The sequence below is a fragment of the Polyergus mexicanus genome, unplaced genomic scaffold (genome assembly GCF_030449975.1).
Source record: "Polyergus mexicanus isolate NDT 795.1 unplaced genomic scaffold, iyPolMexi1.0 SCAF_1, whole genome shotgun sequence".
Taxonomy (NCBI): Eukaryota; Metazoa; Arthropoda; class Insecta; order Hymenoptera; family Formicidae; genus Polyergus; species Polyergus mexicanus.
The window spans coordinates 9745176-9770732 of NW_027223321.1; the positions used below are offsets into that span (position 1 = coordinate 9745176).

General features: G+C 35.1%; 1 protein-coding gene across 2 annotated transcripts in view; it reads right to left on the minus strand.

Annotated features, from left to right (window-relative positions):
* The window catches only part of LOC138934207 (receptor-type guanylate cyclase Gyc76C), a 65235-nt gene that overhangs the window by 9151 nt on the left and 30527 nt on the right, over positions 1-25557 (minus strand). For both annotated transcript variants that reach the window (XM_070297704.1, XM_070297696.1), the window contains one exon: positions 19678-19875. In XM_070297704.1, coding sequence (XP_070153805.1) covers positions 19678-19875 — 198 coding nt within the window. The remainder of the gene's footprint in view (positions 1-19677; positions 19876-25557) is intronic.

A 25557-nucleotide genomic window follows, 5' to 3' on the forward strand; every position in this document is an offset into this window, starting at 1 on the left:
CACGATTAGTGGTGAGTTTTTTAGTAATAGCTTCGCCGTCCATTAGTAGAGGAGAAACCGCGTACACGCATATTTGTCTTCTTGAGCTAAGAATAGAAAAGAGAGCTGAAGCGGGTCAGGTTTGTTTATCGGAACCTGAACTTCCCGCTTTTTCTCTCTTTCTAGATAGGATCGGTATTTATGATAGACGCGAAACTGACTCAATGCTCGGGTCGTTTAGCCTAGTTAGTGTGTGGACGAAATTCTAATATTAGAATTATGATTTCACGGGACTTTTCATGCTCTGAAATATTATAGTAACATCTCAGGGCAATGACCTGCTTCCGCCTGCTTCTTTGACTGTTTGACACGAAAGAAAATGTCAAAGATTATTGACGCAAACATGACGTGAACTTATTTACTGAATCTAAATTTTCTGATTATTCTGCCAAAATCTTTTCATTGATTAATCATCTCGATTTTGATTACAGTGCTGCGATCTTCGAATGCGCCCGTACATATTCTTGAAAATTCTACAACTTTAATAATAGATTATATTATATTTTTCTTTGATTGTAGCAGCACCTTGATTTCAACGCTTCTTCGAATCAACGCGATCGCAAGAGTATTTTAGGTATATTATCTCACTCTTCTCATTATACGGGTCCCCAAATGCTTTCCCGTTAAGTCTCTTTATCTCCTTGTTTATCCCTTCGCTGGGTGAAAGGACGATCGGTAGGACCGGTGGACGAAACTGACCCGCCACTCGAAGCGGTTATCCTAGTTCGTGGACGAGGCGAGGTGGGCTTTGGTCATTGCCGGTGATGCGGTGTTTTATTCTGGGCTTCACTCGGCTATATTTAGACGAGACCACCTTGAGGGAGCTCAAGAGTCGAGAGCTCTCCGTGGCACAACGAACTGGTTTTCTCTACCAGTCGATTGTGTCTGGTTGTGCAACTATAAGCGCGCGCGCACGCGGACGTGAAAAACAGTCGGGGAAATCCTCTTTCGTCAGACGATCGTGCTGATTTTTGCATGCCTCTTCGCGTGATCGACGTATGGGGCCGTCGTTTTTCGCTTTTGCTCGCGTAAATAATCGTTCGCTGCTAAAGTCGCGCAATCAATCCAGCCTTCGCGACGAGTTTGCTTAATCTTTAAACGGCTAATTAACAATAATAACGGAAGTCGGTTTGCCGCGATAGAGCACATTTTTTATTCATAACTCAAAAAAGTGATTTTTTTCAATACAAAAGAGACTGAAATTACGTAATTGCGTAGAAATTACGAAAGTTCGGAAAATTCTATCTCTCGATCAATTTTTCGACAAATATTCTACGACGACGAAAACTCATCACTTGGCAATATATTTCGTTCTCCGCCGTTTCTCGAAAAATAATTTCGGGTTTGTATGTCAACGTCCTTCGATTTACCGCGACTTTACACGCAACCTCGTTCTAAATTCTGCAGGTTTTTGTAAGGTGTCGCGAAACATTTTTTTTTATTTTTAGTTTTTTTAGTTTTTGAACGGCTCATGGCAGCATGGCTTTGCATTATTAAGGACGGTCCATTGTGCCGCGCCTTGGCGCTTTAAAAAAAAAAAAAAAACAAAAAAAAAACACGGAAGACCTCGTTCGCTCGCATACCAGCCAGGTTTACGATCGCTCGATTTGCATTATAGATTTCTCACTGCGGCAAATAAGAGCAATTGCTCATCGATCTTGCAACATAGGATACGTATTTTTGCGACCTCGGTATTATAAATACGCAATACAACATGTTAATTCGATATCTTAAGCTATATATATATATATATTGATCCGCGAATAAAAATCATGCAAAACGAGCGTCGATCATGATTCACACACAGCTTTTAATCAATATTGATCAATTTAAATATCACGCAAAAACAATCTCGAGAAAATTTGATAGTAAATCCTTGTATTATATGTTAAATACCGACTGAAATGAAAATACTTTTGCAATGAATATAATATACGAGGAAAGAGCAATCTCAATATCGCGATTGTAGTAACAATTATCGTTTACATTTATATCATTTCGCTTTCTAAAAATAAAATGTGTTTCAACAGCTGCTAACACAATGTTACGTATATTACTGTTGCCACGAGTTGTTGTTGCAAACATCCGAAACAGAGTCATAAGTTCATCTTAGATATAGTCGGATGTGGCGCGGTACACACATTGATATTAAAATCGTTTCATAAACTGATGAAGAATGACGTGGCGCATCTTAACACAGTTTGTATGCGCTTCACGTAATCGACATGTGTATTATTCTGTAATTGCATATAAATCAACGACGTTTATCGCGTCTTCATCCTGTTCACACGAAACGGAAGTAACATCTGAAAAGGAAGGATCGTGAAGAAGCTCGATACTTGTGTAGAATATAAAAACTCTGACGTAATTTTTTTCATCCTTATTCATTCAAGAACTAATTAATGATTTCTTATTTTCGAATTGATCGACCGTGGCTATTTTTACTTTTATAGATTTTTCATAATGAGCAGAAATACACGTTATATTTGATTTTTGATATTTAACAATGAGCTTTATTAGATCATTAATCTTTTATATTAAACAATTTCATAACGAATTTTTATTACATTACTTTTAACACTAACAGTTTCACATTTTAACATTTACACAATTTCCGATTCAAACAACCTTACGACTGAGAAAGGAATGTCTTTAGCGAATTTAGGTCATTCTATATGGCGTATAGATTCTTTCGGATTTTGCAAATCACGAAATGTCCGAGAGATTCCTGTAAATGTGAGCAGTAGAATAAATTCTTTTATAATCGCGAAGCTCCGTTAATAGCCATCATTCGGCATTTCTTTCCATCGTTATTTACTTGATCGAAAGAATCAACGATACAGCGAATTTGGCCGGATAAATCTCGATATTAATACTCTCGTCTGCGATTTGCTTGAGCGTTATCACCGTCTAAAAGTGAAGTGTTTTGTAAGTTTTCGCAAAGTTTAATTCAGATTTTCGTTAATTAACATTAATTGCATATCGCGTGATCTTCGACAATAAAATATAAATATAACATAATTAAGAATGTTAATCGTGCCAATCCCGATGATCTCGATAACTTCGATAATAAGATAAATAATAATTAATTCTTAACACATATGTGACGAAGACGATGAGCGACTTTGCTTTTACGGAATCGTCAATTTCCTGTATATGGCAAAGGTCACGATCGGAAGGCACGCAGCGAATCGTGGCATGTTTCAAGGATCGATGAAATATATCTTTAAGTCATGTGTGATATCGTCGTGTCATTACATAGAGAATATAAAAAACGGCACAACAGTGCGGCAATTATTCTATATTTAATTCAAAAAAGATGGAAATCAAGAGACAGTTAAAAATCGGAAGAAAAAAAAAATGAAAGTATTCTCTTTTATTTTTCTTATTAACAGATTCGTCTCTCTCTCCCTTTTTTTCCATCGTGATGACTTAGCAATAAATTTATTGCAGGATTATTATTTTTCTTTTATAACGATGTCTATCGTCGAAACTATATTTAGATCGCGTCATATAGTGTGTATATTTGTTAACTCGTATCACGTTGTGCTGAATTTTAGAGTCATTTTTGATAAATCGAAGCATATGCTGTAATCGAGGTGACGGCGCGCGAGTTTCTCCGAAGTCTCTTTATCATATCGCATTTTGCAGATTTTCATATTTTTGCATTCCGATAAAGCGAACGTTTTATACATATCTAATTAGTTATCCTCTCAGCTGTATTATTAATTACGATCAAAAGCGCATCATCATCAATTTTCTCGTAAGAAATAAATTATAAATGAGATAAAAACTGGCACACTCTGTATAATTAATACAGAAGAATATAATAGAAGGTATAATAAATGTACAAGATTCAAACTATTTTAATAAAATAACGTTAAATTCTCAATGAATAATATATACTCGAATTCATATATTTCCATATATATATATGAATCGATTCCGCAATTTCGATAAATAAGCGTATGTGTGATTTTAATGAAAACCGCGCCGGACCGAGAGGGGTTACCTGAATCAGGGTTCAGTACGCCACGTGTTAAAGAGAGGGGTACACGCAGTCTCTCCTCGCACGCATACCACAAAGGATACATACATACATACACACATATAAAAATACCGTCGACGCCTTTATTTATTCATAAATCAACAGCGCTTCTATTTATAGCCACGCCGGACAAATAGCGATAGTTTGCGCGCGACGTAGTTGCCTTGAAACGGCATAACCATCGTTGGAAGGAATTTTAATGTCAAGAGACGAATGAAAAATTAGTGTTGTGACGATATATACCGATGACCGATATACCGGGCTGTCTCGCAGCGGGGAGTACACGCGCGACTTTGAAGAGATTCGACGACTTGGTCGGAGGACTAGAGGTTCCGTGGGACATCGTGGAAAGTGGATTCTAGAAAGTTCTCTGTTATTTGCGTCTCTCGATGGGAAATTCATTCGGCAATTTTACCGATTGATAGCGTAGATGCGATCCTATAGTCGTACGGAGTTCATTCTTAACCATTTCTAATTTAAACGTCGCGCGTTTCATATTTTTATATTTATATAGAAATATTATTTATATGAAATATATATTTTTAGGTTTATATAATAATAGAAATATAATTTTTGATAATATAAAAAGAAAAGCTTTTTTATATTATCATATTTAGCGTCAAGAGAACACACGTTTTTATTACTCTTGTTAGAATTATTTTTAAAATACTTCAAATTTCTTAGAGCAATTAATTATTTATCTATCTTAACGAGCAGCTTATACTAGAAATGGAGAAAAATTCTCCATTTTCTTATGCCGTTAAACAGCTGCTATAGCAATAACAACGTGGCAATGCATCGCCGTCGCGAGATGCATCATCATCATCGCGGCGGCGGCGGCGGCCGTAGGGTCCAACACGATGCCCCGCGGAATAGCGAGGGCGACCGTACGGGCATACGAATGGTACGGGATATCTCGTAGAGCATGGGACGAGAGGATATACGCCATGGGAACGCGGCCGTAATGTTATGGCTGCTGCTGATGCTGGCGCGCTGCCGCGGCTCGTTCACTCCGTCCGTCCCTCCGTTCGTTCGTTCGTTCGTTCGTTCGTTCGGTCGGTTTGTCTGTCTGTCGCACTCGGCGAAGCAATAGCCCGAGCTAAATATAGCTGGCGATAAACACAAGCAGTTAGTGAGCCGCGCTTCGCACCGCGCCGTGTAGCGCCGCATCGGTATCCTTGGATATACACGAGACGACTTGAGGAGCGGCACATATCGGCGCCGAACGAATGAATAAACGTAGGCGGTGGACTTGTATCACCGAGACCCTGTATATGATATATAATGATATATCTCATTGGCCCGTTCGCCAATAATGCACTTTTGGCGCTTTCGGAGCCGCTTAAATCTCTTTCTCAAGTTTCGCGTTGATATTGAATCGCATTGACATTATATTCGAATTACACGAATCAAGCGGAATATCTGAAGAGTGCTAAGTACAAATAAAAAAAAAAAAAAGGGGGGGGGTTTCTGTTTGTACGTTAATTCGTAAAAAATTCTTACATTTTTAATTGCTAATGATTTAAAGATTATTGATGCTTTGACAACGTTTACGAAGACAAGAACAATCTTGAATTTTTGTTAAGAGCGTATAAGTAAAACGCGGATCATAAATTCGAAATTTGTATTTGTACATTTAAATATTCATTTATGTGTATTTTAGAAGTTTTGAATCAAAGTAATAAAGATAAAATTATTTTTCTTTTTTTGCGTAGAATAAAATAATTTTTAACACAAACATTCCTCCTTCTCTCTCTCTCTCTCTCTCTCTCTCTCTATATATATATATATATATATATATATATATATATATATATATATATAATATAAATATTATATCTGAAGTATTTCATAAAAAATTATTTAAAGCATTGTATAAGTGTTAATATTTAAATATCCACAATTAGGACAAATGGACCAATCGAGAGCGAGGCACGGTAATCAATGCGCAAGTTGATTCTTTTTTTTTCCCGATGTATTAATTACTTAAAGTAGTCAAAGTCGAACGACTTTGAACAATTAATAAATCGCAATAGAAGGAAAAAAATAATTTTTCGCTTCGATTACCGCGCTTGGCTTTTAATTAGCTCGTTTCCCCTATTTATGGATATTTAATATCAGAGCTCCTTCCATTTCGTGTTTAAATAACTAAAATTGTATCAAATCGTTAAAATAAATTCTTACTTTATGTCCAATCTATCATGTTAAAGTCTGAAATCTACACGTTTAAGGAAGATGTAATGTATCGAATAATACAATTTATAAACGTAGAATGAAATATTAACTGTAATTATTCTTTTATTCGGTCTACAACCGCGATACAATCATTTTTCTGTATCATCATTTCGAGGAATTAAAACGATATATTACTGCTACAATATTAATGTGCCTGAGACTGACACATTTACTCCCTCTCATTCGAATACTTTTCTATTATAGCGGCTATTATTATTATAACAGATAGAACGAGAATACACGCACGATAATTTTACTCGTTAATTAGTTATTGGCACTGTCGCGTTTATTAATTATTCCGCAAGTTATCAACAACGCTTGAAATTATATTCTGAGCGGGATGTTAGTGACTCTTTAACATGACGAATATAACCGACGACAAATTAAAATGATTGCGAGCAAACTGTCTCGTTAAAATCACACGCACTTTGTACTGCAACTTGGAAAAACGTCTCGAGTTGCGCTCTGAAGATTTTACGAGACTCGCGAAATAATTAACTAATCAAGATCATCCTGCGAAATCAAGTCACGCAAAAATTCTCAACACGTCCATTCTCACGCGTGCTGTTTTACAAGATATATAACCACAGTTTGTATATTAATTTAAAATACGTGACAGGATAATTATATGCACTATTGATTATCATAAATAAATCTTTTTATAATCGACTAATTCTCTTTAATTTATAATACAACTGTGTGAAAAAACAGCTGCGTGAAAATGTATGATACGCGTTACAAAATTGGACATAAATGATTTATACGGTGCATTCCACGTGTCAGAAGTCCACCTAAAAATGAACTGCTTGGTATTTTGAAAATGATCATGAAAACATGTTAGTGTACATATTGTATAAGGTTAAAGGTCGAAAAAATAAGTATTATATGCCCTGCATCCAAGGTATTGCGAAGAATAACACACTTAACCGACAAATTGTAAGAAACCTGGTTTTTACATGAAAGTCATACTAAGACAATTCAGTGAAAAGCGATAAATTTGTAACGAAATTTTCGTCATGCTACATTTATATTTGTCAAGTAATATGCAATCTTCTTTGCGCTTTTACACAATAATTAGGCTGTTAAAATAAGAATTTGTATGTTTTAGGATCTAATTGTAAAATCCTGTAGAGAGAGAAAAAAAGAGAGAGAGAGAGAGAAAGAGAGAGAAGATATTAGATTCAATCAAATTTAATTTCAAATTAATAAATGAATATGTAAATTTTTAAATAATATATTTCACAAGTTATAAACTTTTTTCTTATTTATTAAACATTATAATTGTTAACTGGCTTTACTGAACGATTCATCATTTTTAACGATAGTTACGAACGAGCTACCAGTGTTATTCTTGGCAAGAAGTGTGACAGCTGGACTGATCTCATTATCGCGAACGCGGAAGCAATGATGCACGAGGAGCGCAGTTTAACCTTGCACGGGTTCTTAGAGAAACATCAGCACGCGTTCCACTCAGCTATTCATTATTGTTTCACCACAATAAAGCTGCCGATCCAGGAGGAAGGTATGCCGATGAATCAGACAACCATTACGACATATCCATTGAATTACGGCATTTTCCATTTTTATTCCTGTATATTGGCCGATTATCTGCGCTTTATCTGCAGGCGATCTCTCTTCAAAATAACAGAATAATTTTACGTTAAAGAGATTTCTTGAATCGATCATTATAATTCTGAATAAGTAAATACACTGTGTTTATTTAATATATTTTAGATAATGTCTAAAGGAAAAAAACGCGTACAAAAGTACACACTTATTTATACTAATACTCCTCGAATCTTCGGGTAACTAACGAGACATCTTTTTTTTTCGTTTATCTGCGTGAGACGACAGCTACCGAGACACTGTCATAAAATAAAAGAAGTATATTGTCGGCGAACCACACATTCTTGTTGACCAAATGAATACGCGTCCATACGTTAGGCCCATAATTGGTGCCAGCCAATTAAGGGTTAATTGTGTGTAGTTTAATCTGAAACCGGCTGCATCGTCGTCATTTAAGACAGCACCCGCATTAAGCACCGAAAAGCCGGTGAACAACTAATATTGATCTACACGCGGTTTTTTTTTTTTTTTTTTTTTTTTTTTTTTTTTTTTTTTTTTTTAATGGTAACTAGTTTCTCATTAATCATTGTTACAAATAATTAGAATTTAATGCATTTCGATATATCAATAACGCTTGTTTTGACGGAACAAGTATATTTTTTTATATAACATGAACGACTAATGATAATAAATAGCGAATAAACTAGTAGTATGCCAGAATTATTCCTATTATCGGAAACAAAGACGAGAAACTAGAATTAGAAACTTAAATTCATTTCAATATCGAAGCATTAATAATTTTCAATAATTATTTAATTATTAAAATATTATTATAATATTCAATAATTATAAACATTTTAATAAATAATCAAGAGCTCACAGAATATTTTATAAAATAAATTTTTTAAAATAAATAATAAAGATTTATTATTCATCCAATTTAAATCTCGTTAAAAAAAAAAAAAAAAAAAAAAAACTTTAATCTCGAGTTAATTATGTATCTTGGAGAGAAGCAGGAATTACTAAATATAACTCCGTCAAAAAAGAAAAATTTTAAGAAATTACGACCGGTTCATTAATCTCTGAATATATTTAAATGTTATTGCTGTAGACAGCAATATTTCACGTTTAACCATAACTGTATGCTATCGATCATAAGTCATTCCGTTATAACGAAGCACGAGTTATTTGCAAAAGAATATTGATATTAAATTCAATCTTACTACTGCGCATTAGTCGCGCAACGTTCAAACAAAAAGATCGATTGGATACTATGCACTTCGTGTGTCTGAAACTCGAACGCACTCGAGTGCGAAAAGTAGAGCACTCAACTAACTACACAGACATCGTAAGTAAATTTTTTTCTTTCGTTATTATAGTCATATTTACATAAATAAATAATAAAAATCGATACCTTTCTAGTTATCGACAGTTATGAATCGCAGGATCACCTTGGCGTTATTAGCACGATATTTACATTACACACTGTACTTCGTTCATTAAATCATAATAATCTGCTCTTTTTTTCGAAACAATAGCATATTATTATTATTTTTTTTTTATTTCTTATTATTATCTCTGCTTAAAGAAGAGATAATTCTAAGAAACGTCCGTGTATAAGTCATCACACTGATATCGGCTATAAATACATCGGACGACACAAAAATAGACGAGCATGATGATAAGGATTCGGAACAAGAAGAAGGTATCCCGGATGGCGGCGCGTCGTGGACGGAGCGAATTTCTAGAACGAGATAGACCGATGACGTGTTTATCTAACAGATTCCGTCGTAATCGTTTGTTTGCCCTGTCTGATTTTTATATTAATATTCGTCAACAACGTCGCGTTCTCGTTCGTTTCGCGCAACGTGTATAAATATTAATTGATCCTGTTTGTGCAATATTACGCGCTCAACCTTTTTTTTTCCACGCAATACAAATAATATATACGCGTACACGTGATGATAATGATGATGATGATGATGATGATGAAGCAAACATCGCGGTGGCTGGACCCTCGCCCGCGTGAAACCTCTATTCTCTCACGCGTTGCGCTCGCTCGCTCATTCTTCCATTCTGTTGTTCTAAAAATAGATACATTTGCACGCGCGAAAGCACGACTAGTTTCCGGCTCATAATGAATGGATTCCTCGTTGTCGCACAATATCGACATATGATTAATACATACGTCAATTCTCTTCTTCTAGAAATCTAGAAAACTTAGCCGTCATTTTTTTTTCTTAGCGCAATATTTATGGAAATCGATGTGTATCAGAAAAAAATTATTTAACATTTGAAATATCGATTTGTATGTTGATTTACGTACAATTGTCCTGTTTTAATGAAATCATATAATCTCTTTACATGTAGATAGATTCTTCCATTACGTTGCGTAAAACCTGACTAACCTACTTATCAGGAAAATCCATTATACACAAGTGTGCATTAATTATATATGCTTATTAAGTTATTTTTTGAATCGCTATTGCGTTTGTAATGTTTTAGAATTAAGCCGCTTTAGACAGAGTTAAAAGATATATTATAATAAATATATTGTTGTGTGTTCAGATTCTTTTAGATACAGTTTCTTTCTTTCTTTAGTTTTTTTTTTTTTTTTTATTTGCTTACATCAATGAGAGATTAGAGGAGAAATTAGAAAAAAAGTTTTAATAACGAGACATCAATAATTTCATAATTATTCATTCAAAAGATGAAAAAATTTTTTGGATAAGTCCGGACGATGGTACATATAAAATAAAATTTTACATCCCATTTAATTTTGATTTTATATTTTATCTTTTTTTTTTTATAATTTTAATAGAAAACCAGTTGAAATTTAAGAGTTTTTTTCTAAATACTTTATATATTATTGCAAAAATTATACAATATTATATATCAAAGATTAAAAATTTGTTTTCTCACAAATTTTATTTAACTCAAAATCAATTTCATATAACTTATTATTAGATACTGGCGATTCTAATAACTTATGATATTGTATAGACTTTATGATCAAGAGAAGATAAATTAGAGAAGTAGCTTTAGTTTATATACATATTTCGTCGCGCATATGTCTCATTATCGAGATACTCAGTCAAGAGCGATGATCTCTTGAGCGCGGGATATAAAATGGAGACAGGAGACGATGCAAAAAGAAGATAGAAAGCAATTATCGCGCACTCGTCTCTGGCTCGTGTAACCGCGACCGGTTTTCCATCTGACGACAGTGGCTAATTATCATTCGCACGATTTTCCGTGTGTGACGTCGAACTGTCGCGAAATGTCCAATTAAATGACCGTCGCGTTTATCATCGTCCCTTATTCATCCGGCATATCGATATCCGTGCGTAGTAAGCAGGTTGTTTCTTCTGTCACATTTCTTCGCATTTTCCTTACTCTCTCTCTCTCTCTCTCTTTCTCGTAACGTCGCGATATATTTAAACGGTGATAATACGACGAGCGAATCCTATCGATCCCGGCAAAACCGGTATTCTCACGCTCCGCTCGTTCGTCTGCTGCTAAGGATAGCTCTCGTTTCAATACTCGCCGAAGGATGCTGGACATACGGACAATTCCCGCTCGTTCAGAAAAATCGGTTCAGAAAAATTAATCTACACACACAGCTGTAGGGATTTTTATACACAATCTTATTCGAACGCGTAAAGCGTTCGAATGTGTATGGTAGAGACGTAACAATTTAATTCACGGGAGAATACATTTATCCATCTTCCATTTCATTTCTATTGCACAGTCAGAGTACGGATAAATTTATAGAATACATTAATAGAACACTATATTAAGCACGGATAAACTTCTATCAAATTTTAAATATATTGCAACAATCTTCCTTTGCCTTCGGCAAGGGACAAATTATTATCAAGTACAAGTCAATTCCGCAACAGATCCTTATTTAAGCAAAATTATATGAAATCAGATTCTTTTTAGTTTTTACGATGTAGACAATTTAATAAACTGTAATAAAAAGAAATTGTTCTTTGAAAAGGAAATAAAACGCGCTTGACATAAAATTCGCACTGAGATTCGCTGTTAATTCTGATAGAACGAAAAATTTTACACGGTGTCTTATTGAAATTTTGTAAAACAAATTTTCCTGAAAATTCCCTGATCTTCCAGGCATTTTTGTTCAAAATTCCAGACAAAGAGAATATTTTAAAGAATTTTTGCAATTTCCTAAAATAAGGTTCTTTAAGGCACGCGTTTTCTAATGCTTTTCTCTCATTCATACAAAAGGAAAACACAAAGCCACTTAAGTTTCAAGTGCTAGATTCACAAATGTATTGAAAAAACAATTAAATAGCTTAACAAAAATTTTTAGCTTGCATAACATTTTCATTTTTTATCACTTAAAAATTAAAATAAAGAATATGAACTGCATATTCAATATATAAACAGAGATATAGATATATATTTATAATATATTTTGAACACAGTTTATATCTTGGGTTATTGATGGATTGCCTACTGCATACAGGATTGGCAAGAGCAAAATTATGAGAGATTTTTTTTTTTTTTTTTTAAATTCCCTGAATCCCAATAAAATTCCATAAGAATTCCCTGATTCTTTCAGGTACAAAAAAAATCCCTGAGAATTCCAGATTTCCCACATTTTTCCAGGGAGTAGACATCCTGTTTTAACATCGCGAATTTTTGCCAATTTTAATTCCAACGGAATGTCTTAGCATTCTTCTGAAAGGAGAATTGCCTCTGGCATTAGGGAAGATGTGCTACACGACATTGATGGAGGTAGTAGAAAAAAATTGAAGCTACCAAAGACGCACGATACTCTCGCTTCGCAGCGACTTATTTAATGGTCGGGCGCAATTAGGGGGATTCATTTGTGATAAGTTGCCAACGCCGTCGGTGGCATCGTACCGCTAATGGACGTACAGAGTTTGATTTAGAAGCCGGGGGGATAGAAAATGTCGCGATGGTCCGCGAGATGCGAGCGAGAAGCTAATGAACCGAAGAAGATCTGAAGAATCGTTATCGTGATCATGGGCGCTTGGAGATTATTAAATGATTAAGAGGATTTAACGATTGCTGAAGCGCGCTCGCGTTGGAAGAAATGTATCCGTAAATTGTAACGTCGGTTGATTATTTTAAGTAGCCATTTTGAATTCTCTCGCACATGTATGTATATCACCGACGTTGAACTAGATGATATTCGACGAAGAAAAAAAAAAAAGAAAAAAAAAGGCGCATAATTAGGGATCATAAAAGATTTTATTTGAATTTATAACCATCGATACGTTAACTTCCTCATTGTCAGTGGCAAGTGCATAGAAGAATTTTATCTTTAGTCATTTTACGAAATATATATTTACATGCGTTTTTCATGAAAGAATAAAACAAATATTTTTAAATATTTATATAAGCATTTTCTCTCTCAAACTTTTATACTCTGTTAAATTTGCTTAATTATAAAAATTTATTAAACTTTTTCTCCATCTAAAATACGTATATTGCAAAAGAAATACAAAGAAAGAAAAAAATAGCACAGAATATAGAAATTTGCTGCTGGAACCTGATACAAAAATCTTGTGGTGGAGAATCGTCCCAGTTTTAATTCCGACAGCATCTAAAGACGGCAGCGTTTTAAGCGGTTTATATAATTAAAAAGATTTAACGATTGCTTCGCGGCCGCGAAGAGACATATTGTTACTGGCTTTCGAAGGAGAAAAGACGGGATCGGAGCAATGTCGGGTTGACACGGAGCGACGCGACGCGACGCGACTCATGCGGACCAGGTAAGCGTCCGCGTGAGTGCATCACGACGCAGACTGCGCTATAAATAGATCGCGAAGGTCAGGGGAATCAGCAGTTTTCATGCAAATACACCGGCGATACAATAATACGTGGCGGTGGGAACCGTCTGGATCGCGCAACGATGGTCATGTTCACGTATTTCCCAATCCTTCAATAACTCTTTATAAATTTGATAGCCTTCGCCATTTTTGTCGTTATATGTCGAAATACTAGTCGTTACTAGCGAATAAACGCAAGTTAAACACCATGGCGACAGCTGGCTCACAAAATTCAGCGGTGTTTCGATAACCACGTGGAATCGTTTTTCGATTTATAGGTCATCATCGTCCCGCGCGGGAGTGCGATCAACAGGTGCTTGCAGTCGTACATGTGCAAGCGTGCTTATGTTACAGGCGCACACAGTCGCGTTTTACTTGTCGAAAGTTCCCCCATCGCGGTTTGCGTAGTACCCCATACGCCTTGCGAGAGATATCTACTGCCGCATAGGTGGGCATTGAGGCTCGCTGTCCACCTACGGATATGTACCTAAATGGATGCCTCGATGTGAACGACAAGCAAGCAAGATGACCCCCACGCGATCGAGCTGCTTGCTCGACACTTGCGCCATGAATCCGGAAAATGCATCTCTATGTAATGCATGTGTATGTATCTTTGTAAGAGTCGAGTATTAAATCTTCGTACTATAATTGTTGATTTATGTATCGCACGGTGTAGAATTAATGTGACTAATGTTTTCCAAAGTAGCAACGCGTGATAGATGAAAGCAAAATTCATTTAAATTATCATGTTTCTTTTTTTTCTTTTTAGTGCGTGGTCTCGTACGGAATATGGCATGCATCCATCCGCACTTGTTCATGAAACTACATATTAATGAGTTACTTAACGCGCGATGTCGAATATTTACAAATTTAATAAATTTTTCATAATTAAAAAATAGTTTCCTATACTAAATAAATAAGTACATACTTTATTCGAAATTTGAAGCTATCGACGAGATATAAAGAGCATGTCGGAAAAATTATTATTTATTTCCTCTTATAAAATAAAAATATTGACGTTTTCGGTTTCTTTTAATTTTGCGAATGTGTAAAAAAATTTTAGGTTTTACATATGTATATTAATCGCATAAATAATTTTTTCATTTTGTAAAAATTTAAAAGAAGAAACCCTGCGTATCAAAAATAAACAGGCAAAAAGATAGATAGATAGATTCTTTACTGATCCCTTAAGGACAACCGTTTCACGTTTATATCGCAGAATATAAAATAATAAAAAAGTAAAAAAAAAAATATATATAAAAAGTAAACATAACACTTAAACACAAAGACAAAACACAACCTTAAATCTCTTGAAAATATAATAACTACTGATACACATACACATGCACACACATATACACATCTCCTATATAAACCTTATATCTAAATTGAAAATTTTAACATCTACAATTTAATCTGTAACTTATACTGAATTTAAATTAAAAGTTTAAATTAGCTTATATCTTTCTCTCTATTTTTTTTTTATTTTTACATTCTAATCGCACTCTCTCTCGGCGGGACCTCCATCTCTTTCAAAACTGATTAGAGCAATAAACAGGCAAAAAGACTAATAGTATATACATGTATTTATATCTTAATGCTTCGTGCATGCTCGCAGGCTTTATAAAAGTATGACCACCGCTGAGACGGCAATAGAGAGAAAACAATCTACCGGAAACGACAACGTAAGCGCGCGATAAACATCCGTACGGTAAAATGCGTCGGTGGAAAAAAAAAAAAAAAAAATTTGCTCGACGAAATTTAACTACACCTGCCACGAGAACAATATCCCCCCCCATTGATGGAATCCGCACAAATTTGCGGCGCGATTTCTGCCAACGAACGACGAGTGAAACTAGGTGAAAGTAAATGTAGTGGTAGCTCCTTATACTTATGTACTGTCCCTCACGTGCCAAGAGAAGGGCCACTTACATTCTCGTTCAATCGCCCCCGATCTTCTCTTTCTCTTCTTGTATCAAAGAATACTGAAGACTTGTATCGAAATAATTAATGCTGTCCAATGCGGTTTTTTTTTTTTTTTTTTTTTTTTTATACACGTTACTCGTTCGTTATACTTTCTTTATAAATACTTTACGAATTTAAAGTGCAACAAGAGATCGGACAGTAATTTTTTATCCTTATTTTCCGTCGATCGTTCGCGTACTTATTTTTTTTCCTCTTACCACTGCGAATTAACATAAATTAATCCGAAGGTCTTTTCAGCGTTCGGATATCACTTTCTCGTGTATTCATTCCAAAATATGTCTCTGAATGGGCATCCCTTAAGTCGCGATCAGAGTCTCTTCTCGCGTGCCGTAATTCGACCGATCAACTGGCGGGCTTAAAGTTAATCGCGGAAAAGATTTATATCAACGAGTCGCCTCGTCGAAGGCGATTGCGATCGAAACTTTCCACAGCGATAAATAATCACGCGCAGTTGACAGCTTTTCCACAACCGACTCGTCGGTTCATTTCACGAGGGACCTCTGCTTCTATCACGGCAACTTTCACGAAAACATGAGATGTCATTCGATTTGATACTCAGCTCATTTTATTTTGTACAAATTACGAATAATTTTCCAATAAAAATTTAAAATTACGTACGATGAGAAATGCAGATATTATATTTTTAGTGTATCTCTTATCTTCTCGTATATCTCGCACTAAAGAGATCTCTCTAGATATGTTTACTAACAGAATTAAATTTTATGCAATTCCACAATTTTGCTACATTCAATTATAAATTTTATTTTCAATCGATAATTAATTTTCAAAGATTATTAATTTATCATAACAAAATAAATTTTTTTATTATTTCTCTTTAATATGACCTAAAACGTAAATTATATTGAAAAATAATGACGACATTCGCGATATTTAAATGTCACTTTCAATTTGCATCGCATTATAAATCGATTGACAAAGCGCACGTGCTGTTCGTCATCGTATCAATTTGTCTCGTTTGAAATGCGAGATTATTTTACATAAGCTCAGGTACGCCAATAATTTTAATCGCCGCACAAGAAAGGAAAGAGGAAACGCGAAGTTGATAGAAGCGGCGGTAAAACGTCAAAGCGAAATTCTCGAACCGTAGGTGCATATACGCCACGTGTTTATCCGCGTGTGTACGGCTGCAGATGGTGATGCGACTATACGATTGGAATTGCCGGAATGTTGTTAAATAGCTGGATTCGTGACTTTGTAGCGAGCATGGTCGCGCATCGTTGAAGACCCGAGACTAATTTTCCATGGCTTAACGTGCTTAGGTTTCTTGACTTTCCGGCTCGCGCAAATCTTTTTTCTTTCGAATAAATTACAGAGACGAGGCTAGGCTCTGCGTCAGTATACGAGCGCGAATAACCGACGCTTATAACGACAGCTATTTCGTTGGATATACTTTTATCGATCACGTCGAAAATGATCTCATTGTGTTTATATAATGTGCAGAAGTTAAAGAATATATAATAAAAAATCCGAATTGTATTTAAATGTGATTTGCAGAACTGAATAATAAAACACATATATAACGCCCGCAAAATATTCGCATATATCGAAGATGTTATACGCAACATAATATTCTCAATTAATAATATTTTGTTGTATTTCATAATCTCATTAAAAATATCAATTTTTCTGATAATTAAAAAAATTTTAAGATATGTGCACGTGAATATATGTACGTGTTGTAATCAGTTTGATATCTAAACTTAAATTGTCACTCTACGCAAGCTTACATAGAAGTTTCCGGCAGTCTATAAATTGAACAGTCATGTCAATTAAAGTTATATAAGTTTAATATCACTAGCAAAGAAAATTATAATGTTCTGAAAATTTTCTGGTTTATAACTTCATAAAATTTTGCTACTTCATATAATATCTACAAAAAATGTCGATATATTAAATAGTATAATTATTTAATAATTTCTTGTTATATTTAATTATACCTCCTAATGATTGATCGTACGATAGTATAACTTTGAACTTACATATAATAATACCGCAAAACATAAGATAAAGGTTTGTGACTCAGATTATTCCTTCCTCGACTGCTATATATAAGGTTGCTAGATTTGAAAATCCCGAATGGAGAACACAAAGCAGTTAAAAAAAAGAGAGAGGAGGGGGAGACATGGAATGGACAGATAGATCAAAACGAATAAATATTGCAGTCCTAATTATATATTTATTATATATATATATAATTAATATATCTTAAACTATATCTATTATATATACCGTATTATATCTATCGTCTAGAAGGGAAGCAGGGATCTCCTAGTATCTTCTCAAATAGCACCGCTTGACGGAAAAAAAAAAGGGAAAAACATTTGCTAAAATTGGAGGACAGAAAAAATTTTACTAAATTGGAGGACGTCTGGCAACCCTAGCTATATACAATTGCTATACACTACTTTTTCGGAGAAATGTCATAAATAAAGGAGAAAACAACGTAGCCTTCATTTTTTGAACTCATTTTGATAAGATATGATTAGCGTAACGTGTCACGAGTGCGATTCGTTACATGTATTGCCACGGTTTAAATCCATCGGTTTATTGTACATATACTCGGCAAACAATCTCCCTCCATAAAAAGAACGCGTACTGAACGCATGCTGTTATAATTCAGAAGTTTATTTTTCGTATTCTAATTTTCCTCCTGCATTAAAAATCATGTAAAATGAATTTCGCGAAATAGCGCGAGCACGGTGTTTCGTGACGATATCGAATCGGGCGAATCGAGCCCGCGATTGCGTGCTCCGTCGTGACGTAGCACGCATATCGTACCAACGCACGCGTGCACGCGCGCACACCCCAGAGCACACGGCCCGTAATTATATTGTCACGCCGCGGGTGTTCAATTTGTCGAGCGCATCTCCGCCATCGCCTCTACCACCTTCGTTAAGGTGGACCGAGCCGCTCTCTTGCGCGAAGCTGCGTAAAGAAAGACGATCGGCGCGGTCCCAAGACTTCATCTCGTCAGTGTCCTATACAACCCCATGGTTCTCACGCCGGCAAAAAACGATTTTCAGCCGGTTTCTCTGTGCGAGTCCGCACGAAATCATCGGTAACGACGCGCCACGAAGTTCCGACGATTTCTGTTCTCTCCCGCCTCCGATAATAACGTTTTTAAGAGGTTCTTTTTTGTATCTCACTATATACAACCACATTGAATTATAACATCAAAAGCGAAAAATCGCGAACATTTTTTTTCTTCATGAGCATTATCATTCGCATTAGCACAAATTGATAAGCTATAATTCCTTTTGAAAATTCCTTCTTTTTTACTATCCTGCATTAGTAAAAGTAACAATCAAATTTACAAATGTTCTATATTTTCAATGAAAATAAGCCGTTTGACAGCTGATCAAGATTCTTATTATCCATTTTATTATTAAGATCTATTTATTATTCACGAAGCAAAAAAAAAAAAAGTCTTCGATGTTTTATCAATTTATGCCATCGAATAATTGAATGATGGCATACGAAATTTATTTCGATGTATTGTATAATGTGAGAAAAACTTCGCACAACTTCTTGCTTCTAATATCATAATTAAATATTCTCATAGTTTATTTTTTAATTAATAAGCATAATATTCAATAACTGTTTAAATAAACTTGTAATAAAAAGATATTTAATTGATTAAAATCTAATTGTTTAGAATTAGCTCTCTATTAATACAATCTTTTTCACGCATAGCAATATTAATTTTAATAGATAAAAATATGTAGAAAAGAGTTAGATAGCTTATACTTTCACAATTTTATTCTAAAAGCCGAAATAAAATAAACATTTCGCGTTACAAAATTAGATCTGCAATTAATAATTGCGTACTCATTGATACATACTATTAATAATTCGCGTAATAATTGTAATAATAACGTTTATTAACGCACGATGTGTAGTATGCGATAGATATCAAGTTGAAAAAGTTCGAAAAATAAAAATTTGTAGTTTACTCACATAACTGAGCATAGGTATATTGCGAGATTGAGCGACGATTGCCTCGACGTAGCAGGAGCCTTCCGGTCCGAAAAAGGCCACGACCCCGTCGCAGATCATGTCGATCATTGCACTGGTAGCTTCGGTAGTCTCTCCCCTCGTGTCGGTCCATCGCATCACCAGCTTCACGTTCGGCAAAATGTTCGGATCGTTGTTGATCTGAAACACAATGATATAACTATCCAGTTAGTTCCAAGCGAAAATAAAAACGAGATATGATCGAAGGAGGAATTTTTTTTTTTGACATCTTGCACAAAAGAAGGCAAAGTGTCATATATTTTAATTATCTTGTATCTCTTTGAAAATTCGTATATTCTTATATAAATAGAATTGAATATTATTCTCATATTCACGATCATGATATAAATTTGTGATATAGTTCGCGAAAAATTTTATGTCGATGCTACCGCAACTTAATGATGCAATTTTCTAACGATAAGCTTTCACAATTGCTTGATCGTTCGCGATTACGTGATAAAATCACGTAAATTTATCGCAATCGATCCTGTACGGTGAAGTTTATCGATTCATATTACAATAAAGAGGCTCACACGTATGTGCATCATACATGTGTTTACCGTAATAGCTGACTCGGCGTATGTATTACTCATGGTGTCTCGCGGTTTTATTTCTTGATGCGCATTCCTACGGTTCACCCGGTATATCCGGCTCGCGTCTACACATCATACGCTTGGTTATTATGCAAATTTGAATTCCAGCAAACAATACTTTTCCGCGTACAGCCACTTCGACGGCGCGCTAATTTACATGCCTGGCAATGCGAGCTGAAATTATAACCGTCGGCGACACGGCGATCGTCGTTGAAAAGTTCGCACACGTGCAATAAGCCCTTTTGCGGGCCGTGCTATCGCGGTTCCATTGTACACTCTAGCACGGCTTTGAACAGACCTTTGTATCAGGTTATTCTCGCACAGTCAGCGGAATAAATCTATTCGAATTATGCCATGCGTATATAGACGATCAGATCGCGATACACATGGCGTATAAAGATACTGATTAATGTTAACGGAATTCAACTGATTTCGATAAAAAAAAGTATATATTTTTTTTTCAGCTCTCATTCACGATAAAAATGTAGGAATAGTTTTCCAACTCTGTATTAAGTTTTGAATTTTATGGATATAATTTATATAAATAAACGCATTGCAAATACATGACAGTAGAAATAATTGATTACCAAAGAAAATTTTAAAACTTAAAAAAAAAAAAGTTAAAATTTCAAGAAAATTTATTTATATAATATAATACATAACATTTTAAAACACATGCAAAAATATTTTTTTGAATTAAATATTTTTTTAGTCGATTTAAAAAAATCTCTCTTCAAATGTATAGAAATTTAATGTTTTTGAAAATGTAACTTATATTGATTCAAAAATTATAAGACGCCGATTTGAGTAATTGTGTATTTTTGCAAAATCTACTCGACATTATTCATCTGGTATTGATTCACTTACTCTATAGTCTATAATATAGATGTAGACGTGTTAATTTACATAATCAAATTCAGTATAAAATATATATAATTACATCATTGTGAATCATGGATAGAAACTAGACATTGTATAATATGTATTATAAAATCACATACTATTCTACATTCATAAATTTTCCTCTACAATTTATTAATCGTTATATCCAAAGTAAGAGGTTTATCACCAGGTTCGTGATATCATGTAATTATCTTGTGAGATAAATTGACATGTTCCAAAGCATATGCGTGCGCTTTGCAGAAATTACTTAATACAAAGAAGATGAATAATACTAATTGTAAACACAAAGGTAGAAGAATTTGACAACTTTATCACAGTCATTTCCATGAAATTTAAATGTCCGTGGAATGAATTATTAATGAAATATAATCAAACAGATCACGTCGTGAAAAGGTAAAACATACAATTAAAACATAAATGATGGAATAATTTTAAATTTACATAAGATATATATAAACGAGGCAATAAAAGGACATTCTATTCAACATAAGTCGCCACACTACTTAACAAAGTTTATCATCTTATAAACTGAAATGCCTTTGCATTAACAAAAATTCCATTGTATGATGGTTGTAAGAAATAAAAGAAAAACGTATTAATATTATTGATTGAAGATAAAATTGAGCGATAAAAAGAGAAATCTCTATACTTATTAATCCTATCGAAAGGCAACTTCCACTAGTGCGCAAAAAAACCTTTCAAAAGCCAAACTGATTCATCTCATTTTTTGTAAATTTCTTAATTCTAATACCACACAGCATTGTGAATATGTTTGGAAAAAATTAAAAAAGAAATGAAATAAAAGTGAAGCTGATTAGTCTAGCTTTTCGGAGGCTCACATGACAGCATCATGAATTTGTACAGTCTTCGCTTGTTACAGCACCGTTAAAGCGGTTTCGTGAAATACCACGGAAAAAGAAAGAAGAAAAAAAAAATTTACTTTCCGTTAGATGCCTAGCATTCCTGATTTCCCATGAGCCACATACGCAAGCGCGTCCAACCGCGAATCGACATTTGTAGCGCGTAATTTGCATATCGATTATATCTTTACGCGAATGGACACTGATGCTGTTGAATGTCATTTGCATATTTTTCCAAATCATAACAGCTGCGCATTTATATAGTCAATGAGAGAACATATTTTCCGCGATACAAAATCAAAATCAATAGACGGAAAACGTACAAACATACAAAAAATACGCTGTGCTAACAGAATTTATTCGAAATAATGAGGCAATTGTCCGCCCCGCCCCCCTCCCCCCCCTAAAAATTGTAAATTATTTTTCGATTCTATTCAACGACCGATCGACCTATCAATTGTCAGACTTGTTTTTTTCAATCCAATATCTCATACTTCGTTGCACAAATCGTTATAACCGCAGCGGAGAGAAAAATTCTGCTTTCTGGCGCAGTGAAAGTCCGACACACGTTCCTCCTTAATCCGCGCCGCTTATTTTAAATATTTAAATTATACTTCCTTCATCAAGAGCCGGGTCAACAGTAGCGACGTTGCGCGCCAATGTGCCTTATTATTTATTAATAGAGATCGACTTTATACGCGGAGCAATTTACAGTCACACATGCGGATTATATTACCCACTCCGCGAACGGATATTAATACGATTGCGATCTGCGCGTTTAAAAGAGCCAAGCGCGCCCGTATGGCGGCTCTCTCGCGCCGATTATGCGAAATTGCCAATTAATGCTCTATTTACAAATATACCGAACCCGGAGTGAAACTAGTTTACATCGTGGGAGTGCGTCCGGCGAGTGAAAATACCACGATTTTTTTATTGTTTTCCGCATACCCGCGAGCGAAACGCTTGGATTAGCGCGCGCGCGCGCAAGGTGGTACTGTAACACCTGTATCCTGCACTTGCGATCGCCGTGACCGAACCGAGTATTAAGATCGATTCACACACGTGCGATCTGATGTGATATCCTTGAATATTTTTATTAAACTTGGATATTATTTTGTTAAACTTAATGACTTGACGTGTGATATAAAAATCTACGCACACTATAGGAAACGGCACGTCGTCCTCAATCTATCACGAAACAGTTTTTCATAATAATTCATGATAAACTGACGACCACCGTCGTCTTGGCTATCTCAATTCAATATTATTGTTTTGATTTTAATCTAAATGAAATTGCATTCTTACTTTCAACATTAAAATTTTTTCGCAATTAAATTTACAATAAATGCAGTCCGTCCTGAATAAAAGGAAAAGAAAGCATAAGAGATTGCGAGAAATGTTAGAGCAAGAATAAACAAGATTTCAAAAATTGTCGTCTTATATTCATTAATCAAACATAGTATATATAAGAGATTAGATTATCCAGATTGAAAGCAAACAAAAGATTAAGCTTTAATTGATGGCAATATGCATTATATACGACATTAAACAAAACATCAAAATATTATTGCCGAGGATATTTAATGTCGACGATTAAATGTCCGTTTCTACAACGATCAATGTGTATTCTACTAAAAGCAAAATAAAAATATTTAACGTTATGTTAATCTGGCTTTAACGTTACGTATAATATGCATAGACTTTAAGAGATATACATCTAATAATACACGAGACATTTGTAAATAGATAAATGAAATGAGAAGTATTAACATTTATCGTTTTTCGATAAAAGAAACTTGTTATTGCATTACTAATGTAATGCTTTACGGATACAGAATTTTTCAATTAAAAGAGACAGCCTCGATCACTATTATCTATTGCATCGGCGAGAAATTCGACCATTTCCAATATTTATGATGTAACAAAAATTGATAAGTTTTATTTTATTATTTATAATGAATAAATATATTCATCTAATATTTATAATAAACAAATATTAATATTCATTTAATATTCATATAATATTCGCTAATATGATAAATCAAGCGTACAGTCGATTTATCGCAACAAATTATTATCTAGAACAGCGTAAATAAACTGATTGAACTTTAATTATCATCGGTTTCGTAGCGTAACAATTTGCATCATTAACGGGTCGATAACCGATAAGGTCGCATCGCTAAAATAAGCCCTGTGACATGCAGAAATGTGAGGATAAGGTTACTTGTTGAGAAAAAGATGCTCGTATCGCATCGTACATATACATCGACAGACAACGTGCTGGAAGAACGCGCATTTGTGAATCAAGCTTTATTCCAACCGCGAACACAGAGGCCGACATTGCGATCGCGATGCTTACTCTTGCGTGGCATATCGGAGGATATAAATAAACGGCCGCAAAGCTCGTTTCCTGCACCTTTCGACTCGCTGAATGCGCGGGCATGCATCGCAGTGAGGAGAGTCATTATGCGTTTATCGTTGCAACTGCACGCGGTGCATCGAACTGCTGAAAGAGAAACTTTATCGTAGAGCGCGGAAACACAACGAGCCAGTTAGACTTTATTTCTTTTTGATTTTTCTCCCCAAAAATATATATATATATATCGCGCGTGCATATACACATTTATGTAGATTATTCTAAAAATACGCGCATTTCATTCTTATAATCCGTACTTTCGCTCACCGCTGATTCCTTTGTTTCTAAATTGCGGTCATTTTCAGTAGTCTAATTGTCGACGATTGCAGGCTTCGCTCGAGAAATTATAATCCTTAAAATATTCTAAAGAATATACAAAGCTATTCATATTTCTGAAAAATTGCTAAACAATCTTTACGAATAATTTCGGGATTAAAAGATAAATAAATGCTTGCTCCATTCGATGAGATAATAAATCGAAGGGAGAGGTATTTGACGAGGGAATTTAACCACCGATACTTCCCCACGCGTTCGAATTAATAATGCTCGACACTTTCGATCTTATACACTCCCCTCTGTTACGGTCGACGCGGCAATTAATCACCGAAGATAACGCCGCCTTATATTTTTACGTATAACCCGGATATCGCGTGTCGTGATAAGATCGACGCTCGTTTCGATGATTCGCACGGTTCTCCGCCTCCCCTTCACCCCTTTTCTCCGCTGCATCTTCTTCTTTTCCCTTCCATCGAGTTCGTTCGATTCTTCACGTGCGGTCGCAGGTTGCAAGAGTCGTGGCAAGGTTTGGGAAGAAAAAAGCGATGAGGGAGGACAAGGCAGGAACGAGTGGCCGGGAAGAAAAAGAAAGGGAAGAGGAAGAGGAGGAGGAGGAGGAGGACAGAGGGGAAGAGGTGGATACGCGTTCCCGAACTCGCGAGCGAATTCTTCTCACGGTTCGCGCGAGAGAGCGCCGTTTCGTCGGTACGCGTGGGCGGACCGGCGAATAACGCCGGTCTTGTATTTTTAAACCCTCGCAGGGGCATCTCTCGGC